Raw genomic sequence first — 17,801 nt, 5'->3', positions numbered from 1 at the left:
TACTCAACTAGCACATTATTTAGCTTTTTTTTAATCTCTCCCTCCCTCATGAAACCTCTAAAAAAATGTCAAAAGAAAATCTAAACGGAAAAATTTGCAATGTCCCATAATGCAAAAGGAAATTCTCTAAATGCTTGTTTTGTCTGACCGACAGTCAACCTTGTTCTCATTGATGGACTAATAAATTGATAAACAAATCATTTACACTCATGTGCATAAAACCATAATCTGGAATGAGGGTTAGAAGAAATGACTACACATGCTTTATTTTTACATTAACATGTTTTTTAATTATTGTTTTAATATGGATATGGTCTATAGAAAGGCCAAGACTATATTAAGCTGCTTAAATACATCTAATAGATAACCAAACAGGCTTTTCATGATCAGTGCAGTGTTCAATAGGAGTGTTTTGTATTTGTTATTCTTTATACAATTTTGAATATTTGCGTTTTTAATGTCAGTGGAATCGATCTTCATAGTTTAGTTTTTATCTGGAATACATGATCCATATATGAGATATTGTAACAAAGTTGTTTTATCATATCAGATGCAAGCCTCAAGCATGTTAAGACTGGAAACTTTCACCAAATTAAATGGAAGCACTGAAAAACTGTTATTATATTATCATATACTACAATTATATGTCTGAACACTCAAGACATGACTTTAAAAAGTGCATTGTATTTTCAAGTCACAGACCCAAACATCTGCTTGGAACTTCATTGACCAAACATGATAACCCATTATCAAAACACTTACTTTGGGGTTTTAATTGTCTAACAGTAATCCCTGAGAAAGTGTAGAAACATGTTATCATCAGACAAGATTGTCAAATAAACTGACAAAAAATAAAAACCATGTTTTTAAACTGACATAACCACTCCTTCACACCAACAGCAGTCCAGTGCACCCTGGCAAACAGCCTTAGAGTCAACAGTGGCCCTGACAATCAACAAGCATCCTGGGAAACTTGATGATTAAGACCCTGATCAGGTTGCATCTGCAGGCTGTTCATCTTTACCCTGTCTACACTCCCTTTCCCTGAAGAAGCTCCTTTGCTCATTGATGGCTTTCTGTAGAAGGGCTACGTTTACACCATCAACACAGTTCAGCACACGGGCACGGACCATCACTCCAACCCCTGTAAGACAAGAAGATACTGATAAAGGCAGGCAATTGAGGCAGAAAGTCCTAGATGTATTGAAGTAAATAATGGCAAACAAAAAACTGGTATCTAAACATAAGAGCTGTCATTTCTAAGTTCTATTTCAACTTTATCCGTGAGATACTTGAGGTTCAATGCAAATAAATAAACCACATGGTATAGCCTGTAATAAAGAGTGATGTTGATTAACTGTCCATTACTGTCAGTTAGGGTACTATCAGAATAACAGAGTTGTATTACAATCTAGCTAGCACCTAGCTGCTAATCAGGTTAAAATTCACAGATTTAGATCTAAAACAGGTGGGTCGAGTGCATAAATCTTTCGCTGAGCACGGACACAAAGAGCAGGATTTTAGGATCTTCATTGAGAAACACTGAAACGAATCTGATGATCACCTGGTCGCTTGTCAACATCACATCCATTTAGGAATTATGGTAGTCGCTGCCATTTTGCAGTAATAGGGATTTCCATAAGGATATGTCACCTGCCTGTGCATGTAATTATTAAGCAGAATCTGTCGTAATGATGGAGAACTTTAATCCCTGCAGAGATACAGATGGATATAGATTTCTGGATTCATTAGTATGATATATTAATCATATAGGTATAATATTCAATGCCATACAATTAAATAAAAGTCTTGTTTGACTGGCATGTGGAGCCAAGAAAAACAGGAAATTGCTGTGTGAACATCCTAATAAATCGTTCAACAATTACCAGTTATAAGAGATAATAAATTTTTTCTTACCCTCAGCATTTTCTGTTTCACCGAGAACTATGTACTGGGCCCCAATTATTGGGTTAAAGGGCTCCACAAACAACGTGTGTACAGTCACGTGGTGCTCTTTCGAAGCATGCTGGGCTGACAGCATAGCTCTGGACTCCTCAGGCTGATAGCAGACAAGTCTGGAAATTTTAACAAATCTTTATATGTACAAATCGTACATTGGAAAGCAGGTAATAAAATTTAAATGGGTTTTATGTATTGTATGACTGGATTCAACAAAAAGGGGGTGCTGGATAAATTTATACTGATTGGGAAAGCACAAAAAATGGTAATTTTGCTGGTTTTCCTCCAGACTACATTAGCAAAATGTAAAATAATAACAAAAATACAAATTAGTCAAAGCTGGACCAGATTAACATGTAGAATATATACCAAATTTTAAGATTTGTTTACTCTATTTGTGAACGCAGAAAAAATAGTGCACTACTTTTTCACCCTTTAGACCACATCAGACCAAGTCTAAATTAAGACAAAATGTGTCAATTCAGAAATACCAAAAAATTCTGCAATAAAAGAAAAAAATATATAAAATAGAAGGGTAGTCCCCTGCAGCTGCATGTCAGGTCAACACAACAACACACACATAGCATAGTGTTATGTGCCATCGATGATAAGCATTGTGACAAGTCCGACTGCCAAAAGAAAACATCAGTGCAGGTCTCCTCAGAAGGAAAACATCAACTACGATAGATGTTGAAATAGAAAAAAATATGACTGCACCTCTTTTTTATCCATCCAGGCCACATTAGACCAGTCCTACATGTGATCAATCTTCTCAAATGTAGACGAGATGAAAAAATTAATAATAGGGAAAAGGAAGATAATTCACACTTCCCTTTCTCCATCCAGATCACACCAAATCTCAATAATAATTCTATGCTTGGACTAGTCAAACCTGGATTGCTACTTTCACCAATAAACCCCTCAAATCAGGTCATGTCTTGTCACAACTAAAGTCAGTTTCATTTCATAGAAATGATCTTTCACAGTCACAAACAACACCCACCTGCCGAATGTCCTCACTGATTCTCCTTCCTGGACTGATCCAGTGTTTACCTCCCAGGGGAAACGAAACACTGCAGCCGCAGGAAGCATCGTGGATAACTTGAAACAACAAAACACAACAACACACAACAAAAACACAACAAAAACACAACAAAAACACAAAACTAAACAAAAGTAGCGAGCAGGCAGCCCACAGCTACTTTTTGAAATAGGGGAATAATATGTGCTTCCGGGACACAGGTCACATGGTCGCCGCGCATCTTCTGCGCCTGCGCCAGGAGCGGCAGCAGCGTCAGCAGCGGCAGAAGAAGGTTATACAACAATATTTTCATTTCGAGTCTTTCTCGTCAGCGGTTGTCTTCAGTCCGACACAGCCATGAACCCCGACATTACGAAGGAGCGGAATAACGCCACTTTTGACGTCGAGAAACTGACCCACATTTTGGACGGTGCCCCAGAAATCACCAAGAGAAGACGAGAAATTGGTGAGTTGTGAATATTCTCCTTGAAATATTAGAGTTATTGAGCTGCTCAGTGTCGACATATAGAACTAGATACGTCGTTAGTAACTATTATCTGCTAAAGACAAATGGTTTCTATGTGGGGAAAAAAGCCAGCTACAATGCTCTCGGCTATTGCTGCTAGCTGAGCTTCTCTACGCAGCACTCAAGTCCGCCGGAAGTGCCCCGAACTTTGACGTTGTTTTGAAACGTGTCTCACGTACAGTTCGATTTAACACGGTATTTATAGAGCGGGGCAGGTCGGGGTGGCTTGGTGTGTTCCGGTGGTAAATTCGGCGTTAAAATGGTGTCATGTTGATGACAGAGGAGAGCGATTATGCTGTGGGAGTTGAGTCGGTACCTGCTGGCGACAGGTCGACCCAGGAAACGACATGCGACGCATGAGTCAGTTATGTAATTGACGAGGTGCGTTAGAGACAAAGACAAAGGCCTCTTTTCTCTTGGCAGTAGTTGTCAGAATCATTTCTACATGTGGCACAGTTACTTGTGATGTTGTCGTCATTAAATCGCAGGTTGTATCATATTATGTTTAACCGTTTAATTGTATTCCTTTAAAAACGTTTCTTTTATGGTCCATATGGACATGATTGCATTTCATAATTTCTGCAGATTTGTCTTTCTCCTGTACTGTGCATTGGCCTAGTTCAAATGATACATTTACTAGTGACTGAGTTCATGAAGCTCACGCTTCACTGGAAAAGTAACTGATGTACACTTTATTAACTACAGCATTCTTATGATATACTTGTTGCCCCGGACCAAATTAAAGACTTCATTTTTTCCACCCAGACGTGTCAAATGTCTGCATTTGATGTGTTTGGTCAATAAATTTTGACTTTGCAGGTTTAGTCCCCTCCATTGTGACACAGTTACTGAAGTCTTGCTCCCAAAGTCCAAATAGAAAAGAGCACAAAGAGACCCAGTTTTTGTTTCTGAGGGAAAAAAAACTGCAAGACCTTTTTTTGCATATGTTTGCATGTGCGTCCTAAGGCCTGTGATGGTTTTCAGTCCGGGAATGCTGGGAACACGTTCACAAATAGAAATAGACCTTTGCAAATGTCCAGTTAAACATTAGTGATATATAGTCCTCAATTTTCTTCAGGTTGCATAGACTAAAGGATACATATCTGATTAAATTTCTACTATCCAATGTAGAGTCACTGGTTCTCAGCGACCCAGACTTTAAGGAGGAGGACCCAAACTTCCTGTCACGCAGTGAGCGCTATGACCAGGCTGTTCGGAAAAGTGCACAAATGATCCTGAAGCTCAGAGAGTATGGCATTGCAGACCCAGAGGAGATCTACTGCTATAAGAAGTAAGTGGTAAAAGAGTGAACCTGACACTCAAAAAAAGGTAAAATGTGTAGCTTATTAAATTTTCTTAAGAGAGCTATGAATGGTGTGACTATAATGACCCCTGTCCGATACAGTACTGTCAGGATCTAAGGTGTGTGATTCACAAATTACTTGTACCTGGGTTAAATGTGTAGTAAAATGGCAGCATGACCGTTTTCAGGAACAGATTCAGCAGGAGCAAAGTTCATCCTAAGATTAAAACTGTGTGAGAGGTTATGTAGCTTTCACCAGTTGTAATAGATAATGCTTTGTACTGTATGTGCCTTTTGTTGTAGTTAAGCTTTATGATACTCTGTGTTCCTACAGTACTTTCACCAGACACTGACACTTAAAACTCACAAAAGCAAGAGTTTTTATACCACAATGCTTTTGGATCTCATACTTGGATTTCAGCTGTAAAACTCACTTTGTCTTTCAGCATAGTGAGTCAGATCTTGATAACATATCAGTTTACACAGCGTTTGAGAAACAAATCTGATCTTCACTTGTGTCCTATACTTTCCCCTCACCCAGTATTGCTCAAGGCAGCCACAATGAGGCCCTGGGGCTACACTTTGCCATGTTCAAGCCGACCCTTTACAGCCAGTGTGACCATCAGCAGTCCAGGAAATGGTTACCTCTGGCAGAGTCCTTCCAGGTCATAGGCACATATGCCCAAACTGAGATGGGTCATGGTCAGTCCTAGACTTAGCCTTTAACCTATATACTATTTGCTTGTTTACATATTACTAAATATGCATTTTGGGCAGGGGAGAAAAAAAGAACCAAATTCATCATGTGGAATCTTTCTGTTCCAAGAATAGTTCTGTTGACTCGTATGTTTTTGACAGATCCAAATCTGCAGAAAATTCTAAATGGCTGCATGTGTATTCTGACATTTGTGTTCATGTGTAACATTTTGTCCTAACCAGAGATGGTAATTTATTCCTTATCAAGCACATAAAGCTGGAGCTCAGGGAATTAAGTTCTCTGTCACTATGATGGATTTCTGTCGGTTTAATTTCAGAGAAGCCCTCTATGAGATTAGTGTAGATGTTAAGGGGGAAAAAAGCATGGATGGGGGTTGACCTTGTGATCGAGCCCTGTGAATGTTTGAAACTATAAGAAGCTGGAAAAAGGCTTTTTTGAAAGTTAATCAGACAGTTAATGACCCGACTACAAATATTTATGAAGGCTAAGTGCATCTAGCTACAGACTGTCAAATTTTATCAGCTGCATCTGGCTTATTTATTTTTTTGCATGAAAACCTTTGGGAAGTGAACCCAAAGGTTTTCATGCAAAAAACCTAACCCCCTCCAAAACTGCAATTTGGACTATGGGAAGAAGCGTGAGTACTCAGAGAAAAAACCCATGCATAAACATGGAGAACATGCAAACAGAAAGGCCCTGGTTGGTTCAAACCGGAATGTGAACCAAGAACTTAATTGCTTTGAGGCGCCAGTGCTAACCACTACACCACCGTGCACCCCGATGACAAATCAGCTCAAGAGATTTAAAGAAACTACAAAATGGCATCATCTTTTAAAATGAAAAAGACAGCAAGACTGTATGTATGAACATTGGAGGGCCAGTTTTTACCAACCCTTTGTTTCTTTTGTTACTAACACAATTTCTAAATGGATGCAATGTTGACAAGCAAGCAGGTGATCATCAGATTAGTTTCAGTGTTTCCCAGTGAAGATCCCAAGACCCTGCTCTTCGTGTCTGTGCTCAGCTGTGAGGTTGTCTACTGCAGAGTAGCAAGAGGAAAATCAGCTTCTGTGTTTGACAAATATTAGCTAAATGACATCTTATACCTCAAAGGGGCAGTTAGAGGTTTTGGAGAAAGCTTGTTTCTCTCTTTGGTGTTGTTGTGATTTTACTGCTCTGGCTGGGCCGCGACCCCGGGATTCGGAGACTGACGCGCTAACCACTAGTCCAAAAGCCCTGAGGCATAGCGTCATTCGCTAGCATGTGTCTTGATGTGTCTGCGACGGCGAGTGATGTTTTTCAAACTGCACAGGCATTTTTTGTTTTTGATTTACAGAGCCAGGGCTGAGCCAATAACCCACATTTTATTTCAGCGCGCACAGAACCGACAGCTAGCGTACCGTGAGGAAATATTTTCTGGTTTTTACAACACGTGTATTGCCTTAAAATCGCTGACCGCCCCTTTAAGAATTGCATTGATTTCACAGACAGGAAACCCTCATTGATTGGGATACTTCGTAAAACACCAGTGGCAGCAACTTGACAACTGGGCAGTAAAAAAACAAACAAAACAAAACTGTTAAAAAGTTGATTTAAAAGTTCACCTTAACTAGTATAGCATGCATGTGGTGAAGAACAAGAGGTTTACATGTGACCACTCGCTGTGAAGAATTGTAACAGGCAGCCGAATCAGATAAAGAACCTTTAATGCTTTGATTTAATCAGCAGAAGGTCAGAAACACCACCAGCAGAGCCTGAACCGAGAACTGGCCAAGAACTAAATATTGTACATAACTGAGGAACTCAAATGCACATGTGGCAGGGAACTTAAGTGATGCAGCTACTGAATTTCAAGCCAAATTATGGCCGTTTGATCAAACCAACTGTTCCAATATGCATGACATGCTCACAAGCTGTTTTAATTTGTCTTTGTCACTTCCATTATCACTGGCACATTCTTTATCTCTACACTCACTTCTAATTGATTCTGAACCATGCCAATTCTTATCCATAATCCCTCCTGGGGCTTTTCAAAAACATTTTTTTTTCACGATTGTCTCTTCAATCATCTTACATTGGTTCAAACTTTCCATAATATGGCTTCCATCAAAAAATCTCTACGCATCCCCCGCTTTGCCTTTTTCCATATTCCAACCTGCTTGTCTTTTCCGTACGCCCCCAACCTGCGTGGCCTAGCTGTGTGCACCCTGTCAGGCCAGAGCCCTTGGATCTCCATCTGGGGATGTTCCTGCCCACATTGCTCAACCAGGCCACCCCAGAGCAAATGGACCGTTTCTTCATGCCCGCCTGGAACCTAGAGATCATCGGCACCTACGCTCAGACTGAGATGGGCCACGGTAAAATGAACAGAACAGGCTGGTTTGCACAAGGCTGTGTTTTTCTGGTAAAACAAATAAGCAAACGTTCATTTCATTAGCTCTAGGTTGTTGCTGTTTTTTCCCCCAACATGGGTTTTGTACTAAACTTCCATGAATAATTATCTGGGAAAGTGTGTTGTTTGTCTAACACAAGTGTTTTTAACATCCCTCCCATCATTTCTATCATTTGCGAAAACCGATTGTTAACAAATTGTCGTTTTGGGATAAATTTTCTATACTGCTACAAGTTCACATGGCGGTAAATGCCACCACAATAGTTGTTTTAATCATCATGACCAAACTGTGTACACAAGCTGAAACTGTTGAATTGTTTACAACCTGTTTGACCTGCTTGTGTAACTTTACTCAAAGGACAAAAATCTAAAGTTATTAAAACCAAAATAAATGGTGGCTATAAAAATTAGACCCAGTTTGTACAAAGTATGAGTTTTCCTTTTAGCTTCATGCTCATATATCTTGAGTGGTGTCTGTCACTTTCTGTTATGCCGCCTGACCATCAGTCTGCACCAGATAGCCCTATTTTATTACCATTCCTTTTCTCATACCAGTGTCTTTTGTTATTATTATTCCCCACAATGTGTTTTTTAAATGAAACATTGCATTCACTAACCATCCTGGATTGTTTTTGTTTGTCTTTGCATGGCTTGGGATCCGGGTTTGGCCGCAGATCAGTATGGCCACATGGATTCGTGCTTGTATTTTACTGATTTGGAAACCCACCACCTCTGTCATAGGCCATAGATACAGCATTAACTAAATCATAGTGAAATATGATCGTTAGATATGTTTTGGATCTGTCAAACACTTAAACTGCTTTGCTCCTTTATGTTGCAATTTGTTTGAATTGGAATTTATTAAAAAAATCCAACTCTCAAGGGCTAAACATGTTGAAAAACACATTATGATATTTGGAGTTGATGTATTCTGCATGATTATTTGATGTCACTTGTGGATAGTTTGTAGTAGATTTGTAAACATGCTTGACAGAATAATGTCTTTATGTCTCACTGCCTTTGCTGAGTAGTCATTCATTTTTGCTTTTCCACTGTATGTGTGTTTATTCTGTATGTATGCATTTGGCCTTTCTCTAGGCACGCACCTAAGAGGGTTGGAAACCACCTCCACATATGATCCAGCCACACAGGAGTTTGTCTTGAACAGTCCCACAGTCAGCTCCATCAAGTGGTGGCCCGGAGGACGTAAGTTAATTATTTTGCTGCCTGTAATGTAACAATTCCTCCAAGTATGAATAAGTAATTTAATGAAAGAGATTATTAGATGTAGTAATTTCCTGAAGATGTTGCAAGGCATTTTTTCTAATTTTCCTCTCAGGCCTAAAAACTGATTGACATTCAGAATGAACAACCTTTTTCCTTTTTTTTCCTTCTCACCCTCTATTTGTAGTGGGAAAGACCTCAAACCATGCCATAGTCCTCGCCCAGCTTTACTCTCAGGGAAATTGTCGTGGACTGCATGCTTTCATTGTACCCATCCGCGATATGAGCACTCACGTACCCCTGCCAGGTAACTAGCTCCTGTGGTGTTTGTGGTAAAGTCCGTCCTCATTACCTTCCTGTCTGTGCATCACTTCTTCTGTCCGGGTCTCTGTCTTTCTTAGGTATTGTGGTCGGAGATATCGGCCCCAAGTTTGGCTTCAGTGAAGTTGACAATGGCTTCCTAAGGCTAGAGAACGTACGAATCCCACGGGAGAACATGCTGATGAAATATGCCAAGGTGACGTGACATTTTAGCAGCTGCTGTAAAACAGCAATGGTTTCACTGATGTCATTTATGTTTGACAACCTTTTTCGGTTGTTTAGATAGTTTATGTTTTCTGAGGTCTGGTTTGGTCTATTTCAAGCATGATCACACGTAAAGCCTATTAGTGATTCTTTTTCCTTGACCTATGTTCATCTCCATCACTGAGCTTGATGTGATACGTACCTTTAATGCGTTGCCAATGATCAATACACTTAAGATATATATGAAGCAACTATTAATGTAACACGGTTAGATTCACCTATTGCAGTTTTTTTTTTTACAGTTTGACACAATTAGATTTAACACAAAGACTGCCAGTGGAGATAAGTGTGCGCATTTGAGAAACAGTTTAGTAGAGGAGGAATCAATCTTAATATAATTATTGGCCCCTTTAAAAAATAATAAAGGCATAGGGCTCTTTACTTATAATTAAAAATAAAGATTCAGATTTTACCAATGCAAAGATGTTAGAAATGATGCATCCCAAATAGGCCGGTGCGCACAATTTTAAGCAGGGTAACTGCTTTGTGAACTTTTATGCCCGTGCACTGATGCAAATCATTGAATCTTACCATCCCTAGTTTTCACCACTGCCTGTCTGCTTAATGCAAATGAGTGTTTTGTTTAACAAGAGGGAAGGTTGCAATACATTCACAAGCTGTTTTATCAAATAGGACATTTTCTTTCCGAATAAGGTTGTATGTGTCTAAACTGGTTTCATTGTGGCAGAGTACTGTAGAATTTCATCTTTTAATATTTTTTATTAAGTAATGACGTACATTGAATTTAGAAGTTTTGCTCCTGAAGCATCTCCTCTCAGAGAGAATCTGCTTCACCACTAGGTGGAGCCAGACGGAACCTATGTGAAGCCACCAAGTGCCAAACTGACCTATGGCACCATGGTGTTCATTCGCTCCATGATTGTGGGCAAGTCAGCTGAGGCCGTCGCCAAGTCATGCACGATCGCCATCCGCTACAGTGTCGTTCGACACCAGTCTGAACTCCGACCAGGGTGAGTCTTCACAAACGAATGTACGGAGGAACGTCGGCAAACAGCTACACAAACATTGCATAACTCATAGAAGTTAGAAAGTTAAAAAAAGAACCAGAACAAAAATATTTGGATGTCAGAATGGAAAATACGTTTATCTGAGGAAAGGTCACAAATGATATAATGAAAAATTGTGAAAAGATTATAATATTTAACAGATTTTTTTTTACACTTATTTACTCAATGTCTTGATCATTAAAAACAAACCGCTTGGTTTAGTTTCGCTTTTTCTGTAAAAACATGATGGTTTATACAGTAAATATATGGACCATATGATTTGGCCCATGATATGTAGAAGAATTGCAGAGGAGTGTGAATATGTCCAAATAGCATTATATTTACAATGCCCTGATGTGTAATAATTGAGCACTTTGCACATGAAATCCACTCATTGATCGGTGTCATAGGTTCAAAAACCGCAGCACAATTCCAACAGCAAATGGAAATATCCCAGGTTTTGTCATGATTCGATCTTTCGCCACATCCTCATGAATCATATGCTGAACAATCAAACTTGTACGTTTCTGTCCCACAGAGAGCCAGAGCCCCAGATCCTCGACTACCAGGCGCAGCAGTACAAGCTGTTCCCTCTGCTGGCTATGGCTTATGCCTTCACTTTTGTGGGCCAGTATATGAAGGAGACCTACCAGCGCATCAGCGGAGACATCAGCCAGGGAGACTTCAGTGAAATGCCTGAGGTAGTGACCAGATATACACACATCGGATGTAATAGAAACTCAGTGGACACTGATTGACTGACTGGGTGCTTGATAAGTCTCAGTCTTTCAGACCATGTGAAAAAACTCCTGAGGCTTGTAATACAAAGTAGGATTTATGGATAGCAAGGTAACAAAGCTGGTTCACTTCTTACTGGGGTAAATCACCACGGTAACCTGCGCTGCACATCTGCTCTGGAGCACGTAAAGGAAAACCTGTCAACAGCCCCATTACTGACCAATCCGATCAGTCTACCTAATATTTTACCTGCTAGTTAATGTGAATGTTGACAGGAGTAGTGGTCCCTATAGCAAAAATAAAAATTTGTCATCCCTTGCCTATTCTTGTGCATTCATTGATGTCAATTGATGTGTGCTGTTGTTTACGTCATTCTATATTTTAAAACCCCAGGTTCATATTTGTTTGTTTGCTTGCTTGATCATCCTATTTATTTAATCAGACTGGCAGGAAGCTATGTTCACTCTCTCTGCCCTTTCGTTATCCAGCTCCATGCCCTGTCCGCGGGTCTGAAGGCCTTCACCACGTGGGCAGCCAACTCTGCTATTGAGGTGTGCCGCATGTCATGCGGTGGCCATGGCTACTCTTGCAGCAGTGGCTTGCCTGACATTTACGTCGAGTTCACGCCTACTTGCACCTATGAGGGAGAGAACACCGTCATGATGCTGCAGACTGCAAGGTAATGCATTTGTGGCTGTGACTCAGGAGGTAATGTCGATCGTCCACCAACCCGAAGGTTGACGGTTCGATTCCGGCATATCCCAAGTCTGCATGCCGATGTGTCCTTGGGAAAACCCTAAATTGCCAGGCTGTGTATGAATGTGATGAAAAAGCGTGTCAATGTGTGAATGTGACTTGAGCTAAAGCGTTTTGAGTGGTCTATAAGAATATATAAATACAATCCATTACCATTATCACACAGAAAGTTATGACCAAAAAATATGATGCCTTACATGGGCCAAGTACACAGCCCACCAAGCTCTCAATTAAACTGCTGATATCAGCTTTCTTTTGTCATTGCTACCACGTTGTCAGAGACTCATACAGCAGGAGTGATATTAATGTGGTTAATTTTGTTAAATTTTTTTGTTTAACCTTATATAACCCCTGCTGGCTTACTAATTAGTAGCGGCAGTCAAACACACAGGGATGCACCCTGTTGAATTTTTTTGTTTAACCTTATATAACCCCTGCTGGCTTACTAATTAGTAGCGGCAGTCAAACACACAGGGATGCACCCATCTTTTATCTGTGTAACCCTCACCTGTGTGCGGCCTCGATTTTCGTCTGTGCAGATACCTGGTGAAGAGCTACCGGCAGGCTAAGGATGGCCAGCAGCTGAGCGGCATCGTGTCATACCTGAGTGAAGCAGAGCATCGGAGGGTGCAGCCCCAGCCCGTCGCCGCCAGACCCACCGTAGTGGACATAAATGACCTGTCTAGTCTGGTGGAGGTCTACAAATTACGAGCTGCCATGTAAGATTCAAAAGCAGTACAGAAGAAACTGACCGAGTCACTTGCAGTATGGTCTGTGTTTTCATTTCTTGTTTAATTAGGTCCGATAATTTAATTGAGATTATAAAGCAGGTCTGGATGTTATTAAATACTGTAGAAGTATGAAAGAACTGTGCCCCCAGTATTTTTTGATCTCTATGAAGGACTCTTATCAGCTTTCGGGTTCGGCCTCTACAACAATCCTTTCAGTTTTTAACATTTTAACACTACTATTACAGCTTGTTGGATTTATATTGTCTTCTTTTTTTAAGTTTCCATTTTATCAATCGCGTCTTTTTTTTTTTTGTTATACTTGAACTGAAAAATGGCTATTAATATGGCTGTGTGTGTGGACTGCACACTGACCCCCCCAATTCAATGGTAGAGGAAACACCGATGTGGCTACACCTGTCTGCTGGAGGGTGATGAATTGTGACATCAGCTAACTGTGTATTAGCAGTCATCTCTTCTGTATTTCTGATCAGGCTCTCTTCAAGATTTCATTCCTCCGATTTCTTTCTTTGAAAAATATATTTTAGATTTGATTGATGATAGTTAATTAGCATCTTACTCCACATGAGCAGCTCCAGATTTCAGAGAAAACTAATTGGCACACTTAATCAGCTAAAGCCAAGGATGAGTATGTGTTGGCATGTTGTTAAACTGGGGAGGTCTTTTTGTTTTAATTAATTTATACTAATGCACCATCATCATCATCATCATCACCACCACCACCTTGGGATAATGCAGATGTTGTGTCTCTGTTTGTAGCCTAGTAGAGCTGGCAAACAAGAGCATCCAGCAGGAGTTGCAGCAAAGGAAGAGCCAGGAGGACGCCTGGAACAACAGTGCTATCGACCTGGTCAGAGCCTCAGATGTAAGTTCAGTCACTAAATAACTGATGACATTACAGCTTAAGAATTGCATGCAATTTCTGCCTGATTGTTTCTTTCATTCCCTTCCATCTCCTCCTGTTATATTGTCTCCAGGCCCACTGTCACTATGTTGTAGTGAAGCTCTTCACTGACAAGCTTGGAAAGACCAGTGACACAGCGATACACTCGGTGCTGTCAACCCTGGCGCTGCTCTACGCCCTGAATGGCATCAAACAAAACTCTGGAGATTTCCTACAGGTCAGAAAAATCATGATTTATAGAACTCTCCGCTGTCTTGTTGCCTCACCGCCTGTACAACTGAGTGAGGTCCAGCAGAATGTTTTCATTCACATTTCCACCTTTCTTGTTTTTTTCATTGTCAGGCTGGACTGCTCAGTGGGCCCCAGGTACTGCAGATCTCTGTTCGAATTAAGGAGCTGCTGTCTCTGCTGAGGCCCAACGCCGTGGCGCTTGTAGATGCCTTTGACTTCCAGGACAAGAGGTTGAATTCAGTCCTGGGAAGATATGACGGAAATGTCTATGAGAACTTGTTTGAATGGGCTCGCTGCTCACCCCTGAACTCCACCGAGGTCAGTCAGGGTCACCAGAGTGAAATGATAGCAATGATAAATTATTCTCCGTCTGAGTCTTAGTATAAAAGTTTTTATTTATTTTACATCTTCTTAATCTCTTAATTGTGTCACATCGAAAAGCATTTTGACATGGCATGGGTAATGTAGTACGTAAGTAAGTAGATAAACTGATTACTCAGTTTTGATTGACAGCGTTAATATTTTATTATATATTATAGAAAACTTTTTTTAAGTTGTATTTCAATGGATGCATATACTGATATGGAAACTAGCTAACAGTGAACAACTTACTAATGGTCACGTTAAGTTTGTCAGTTACATAAATGAAAGGTAAATTAGCTTGAATAGATTCCATATAAGTTTGCACTATTGGATTTGTGCATTGTATGGCCAACCACAATCATTTTGCGTCAGAGGTTGCCCATAACAGACCACAAAATGTTGTCGCAAATGCTGTCTTGCTCAGATATGGTAAAAAAAATAATTGTTAGTTCAGCTAAATAAATTCTCCTCTTTCTTTTACAGGTCCATGAATCCTTCCACAAGTATCTGAAGCCTCTGCGGTCCAAACTGTGAGCTGACCCTTTCACCCTGATTCCTGGCTCCAACCTTTCAACTCTGCGTTAATAGGCACAACCGTAATCATACTAACCCATCATATATCAGCCCCATGATGGTTTTCAGTTGTCGTCAGCTTGTTTTTGCCAGGCCATCCTGAGGGAATCTAGACTTACCTTCTCCACTCTACTTCTCTTTGTGGTGAATTATCCTCTTTAGAGGCCAATGTAGACAGCAGGCTTGGCCTCTCGGGTGATGGAGGATGATGGGGTAAATCACAGTGGATGATAAAAAGCTTGTAAAGCTTATGACGGACAACCTTAGATTGTTTTCTAATTCATCTAATGAAGTCAATATTTTGAGTCAGAAATGGTAGCTTTGAAAATACTGAAAAATAATCAAGAATTTACTGTTTTAGATTTCCATGTTTTCTGTAGAGAATTTTTAATTGTAAAGTGTCTTTTTTTCCACATCGACAGATAGTCTATATGAATTGTGTCTTTTTTTGTAAGACCAGAATGTTATTATGAATCACATAATTTTAGAGGAAACATTCTAACAGCAAAATCAGTTTTGATTGTTTTCTCTGACTTCATGGACCAACATGCTATATGAAGAGGCGCTAATTGTTTCATTCATTTCTCCGTGACTTTTATCAATCGCTGTAAGCATCCACGAGGAATTGGTTCGAATTTTCTTCTTCTCAAGTCTGCTGCAACCCCCGACCTCTCTGTCATAATTACACCATAATTAATTGGTACAAACTCAAGATAAACAGTTCAGAGCAGATGTTCAACAGAAACATCAACTAATATCTTGGTAAAATACTGAGATTAATCCATTTTAAAGTTTACAGTCCATAAAATCTCTCTCTCTCTATATATATATATATATCACTTATCATGAGTGTTGCTGAATATTAACTGCGTCATACTTGACCGATCGACAGATTCTGGTCTGAGTCACCACGTGCTTCTGAATGTGTTTGTGTGACAAAGATTTTGTGGCAAGGTGAAATGTATCGAGTGTGTGAAAAGCATTTGTTAGGACATGAAGTATGAATTTCTGACGGTTATTGAGTGTTTTAATGAGGCCACGCACGCACTTTTTCCATGCATTAGTGCCGTGTGGGGTCGATATAAAGAAGGGTCACACCCCAGCCGACATCTGGATGACGATCACATTTCAAACTTTAAACTTTCATTAATCTGTTAATAACTCTGCATTGTTCAAATCTAAATTGCTGAATTATTCATGTTCAAATATGATTGAAATATGTTGAAACTGGATGACTCTTTCGCCTCCCTAGTATCAGGATCAGTGGATTTGTGCTCTTGGTTCATGTCAACCTACAGGAGTTTATTTTGCTCTGTGAGCAAATCTAAACGTTAGATGCTGAGGCTGGTGACTATAAGTAGCAATTTGTGACAGTACACACATGAAAATGGGGAGCTTTAATCTCAAGCCTTAATAGGAACTGTAAAAATGATTTGTGGTATAATATAATGTGCCTGAGGAATTTTGTCTTTCCGTTATCCAACTTGACAAAGTTCTTGCAAAGTCCATAGCATTTCATTTCTGTATTTACACTGACTTTAAATCGTTTAATTTCTGCTGCAGAGGCATAATTATTAATATGTATTGACTAAGCTGTTTGTTAATCATATTTGTGTGATCATTTGTTTAATAACAACGGCAACAACTTTGCACAGTGGTATTTTGATGGTTGGAAAGTAATTTGATCTGTAAGTTATATTAATAAAAATGTAATAATCAGTGTTGTGTTTATCGGTCTTCATTCTGTGGCATCCACTCTGGGGGAAAACAACACCGTTAGGCTCAATATGCTATAATATAATATATATATAATATAGTGTCAGTCAAAAACATAGCTGCAAAAATAGTACATTGTTAGAATGAATGAATACATTTTTTCTTTTTTAATGACACATTTCAGAGCTACAGCACAGCAGACATTAAATTGTCACACACTTACCCTATGAACAGAGTTAAATATTATCTGTGGCTCTTCAGGAGAAAATAACTGATGATTACAGAAGGGTTAACTTAGACTGGGCTTGGGATTTCAACTCTTACAGAGAACCTGTGTCAACAACTAGGGATCTGAAAGATGTGGACACTTACCAGGTATAGAAGTTGCAATTAACAATACTATCAAGCACAATGGAAAGTAAAAGACCCAGCATTTTTTTCAGCCCGACCCACACTGAGGTCAGGATATCTCAGCTACTACTGCGTTGGTTCTGTCCATTACTGCTTTTTTCTTTCTTTAAAGCTACAGTGTGTAATATTTAGAATAATGTATTCACAGAAATTGAATATATTGTCCATAATTGTGTGTTCATATATGTATAATCACCTGCAACAAAGAACCAATGTTTTTTCATCAACTTTGAATGAGGTAAATGTAGTTAGATTAGGGGGACCCGACCTCCGTGTAAGTCTCCATGTTTGCTACGCCGTGTTGTGCTGCATTCCGGTTCCACTGCGAAATCACATAAAAACACCACCCCGACTTCCGGGGTCCAAATTCCGAAGTACAATGGTATGCAGCATTAAATACGGTTGCAGAAAACGTCCCTGAATATGTCGCATTCGCGTTGAATTTCCAGCACGGCGGGAAACTGGAACTAGAAGTAGCGCTGCGCCAGCATAAAGTGTCCCCTGTCAGATGCTCCGTTGGTTGCGGTTTGCAACTTTACCACCAGATGCCGCCAGAAAAAATTAAGGTTACAACTTTATTATTGTTTGATTACAACTTAATTCCTGTGATATTGTGACATTTTTT

General features: G+C 39.7%; 2 protein-coding genes across 5 annotated transcripts; one reads left to right on the top strand and one right to left on the bottom strand.

Annotated features, from left to right (window-relative positions):
• Positions 1–664: 664 nt before the first annotated feature.
• On the bottom strand, positions 665–3,208 carry ten1 (TEN1 subunit of CST complex). 2 transcript variants are annotated; one of them, XM_035638512.2, is made up of 3 exons: positions 2,963–3,208; positions 1,918–2,075; positions 665–1,144 (listed from the first exon to the last, which is right to left on the bottom strand). In XM_035638512.2, the coding sequence occupies exons 1-3, from the start codon at positions 3,049–3,051 to the stop codon at positions 993–995; spliced, it is 399 nt and encodes a 132-aa protein (XP_035494405.1). In that variant the 5' UTR covers positions 3,052–3,208; the 3' UTR covers positions 665–992. The 2 variants fall into 2 exon arrangements, with proteins under 2 accessions (XP_035494405.1, XP_035494406.2); XM_035638513.2 differs by lacking the exon at positions 2,963–3,208 and adding an exon at positions 2,677–2,938.
• A 13-nt stretch (positions 3,209–3,221) lies between these two features.
• On the top strand, positions 3,222–16,768 carry acox1 (acyl-CoA oxidase 1, palmitoyl). Of its 3 annotated transcripts, none has more exons than XM_035638508.2 (14): positions 3,222–3,446; positions 4,638–4,797; positions 7,724–7,884; positions 9,018–9,125; positions 9,331–9,450; positions 9,545–9,660; positions 10,530–10,699; positions 11,274–11,436; positions 11,962–12,152; positions 12,769–12,948; positions 13,738–13,843; positions 13,956–14,099; positions 14,225–14,431; positions 14,960–16,768. In XM_035638508.2, the coding sequence occupies exons 1-14, from the start codon at positions 3,338–3,340 to the stop codon at positions 15,008–15,010; spliced, it is 1,986 nt and encodes a 661-aa protein (XP_035494401.1). In that variant the 5' UTR covers positions 3,222–3,337; the 3' UTR covers positions 15,011–16,768. The 3 variants fall into 3 exon arrangements, with proteins under 3 accessions (XP_035494401.1, XP_035494402.1, XP_035494403.1); XM_035638509.2 differs by lacking the exon at positions 7,724–7,884 and adding an exon at positions 5,351–5,511 and having other exon boundaries at positions 3,223–3,446; XM_035638510.2 differs by lacking the exon at positions 7,724–7,884 and having other exon boundaries at positions 3,307–3,446.
• Positions 16,769–17,801: the final 1,033 nt, after the last annotated feature.

This window comes from Scophthalmus maximus, chromosome 8, assembly GCF_022379125.1.
Source record: "Scophthalmus maximus strain ysfricsl-2021 chromosome 8, ASM2237912v1, whole genome shotgun sequence".
Taxonomy (NCBI): domain Eukaryota; kingdom Metazoa; phylum Chordata; class Actinopteri; order Pleuronectiformes; family Scophthalmidae; genus Scophthalmus; species Scophthalmus maximus.
Note: the sequence above shows the minus strand (reverse complement) of the source record. Positions and strands in the feature narration are given on the sequence as shown.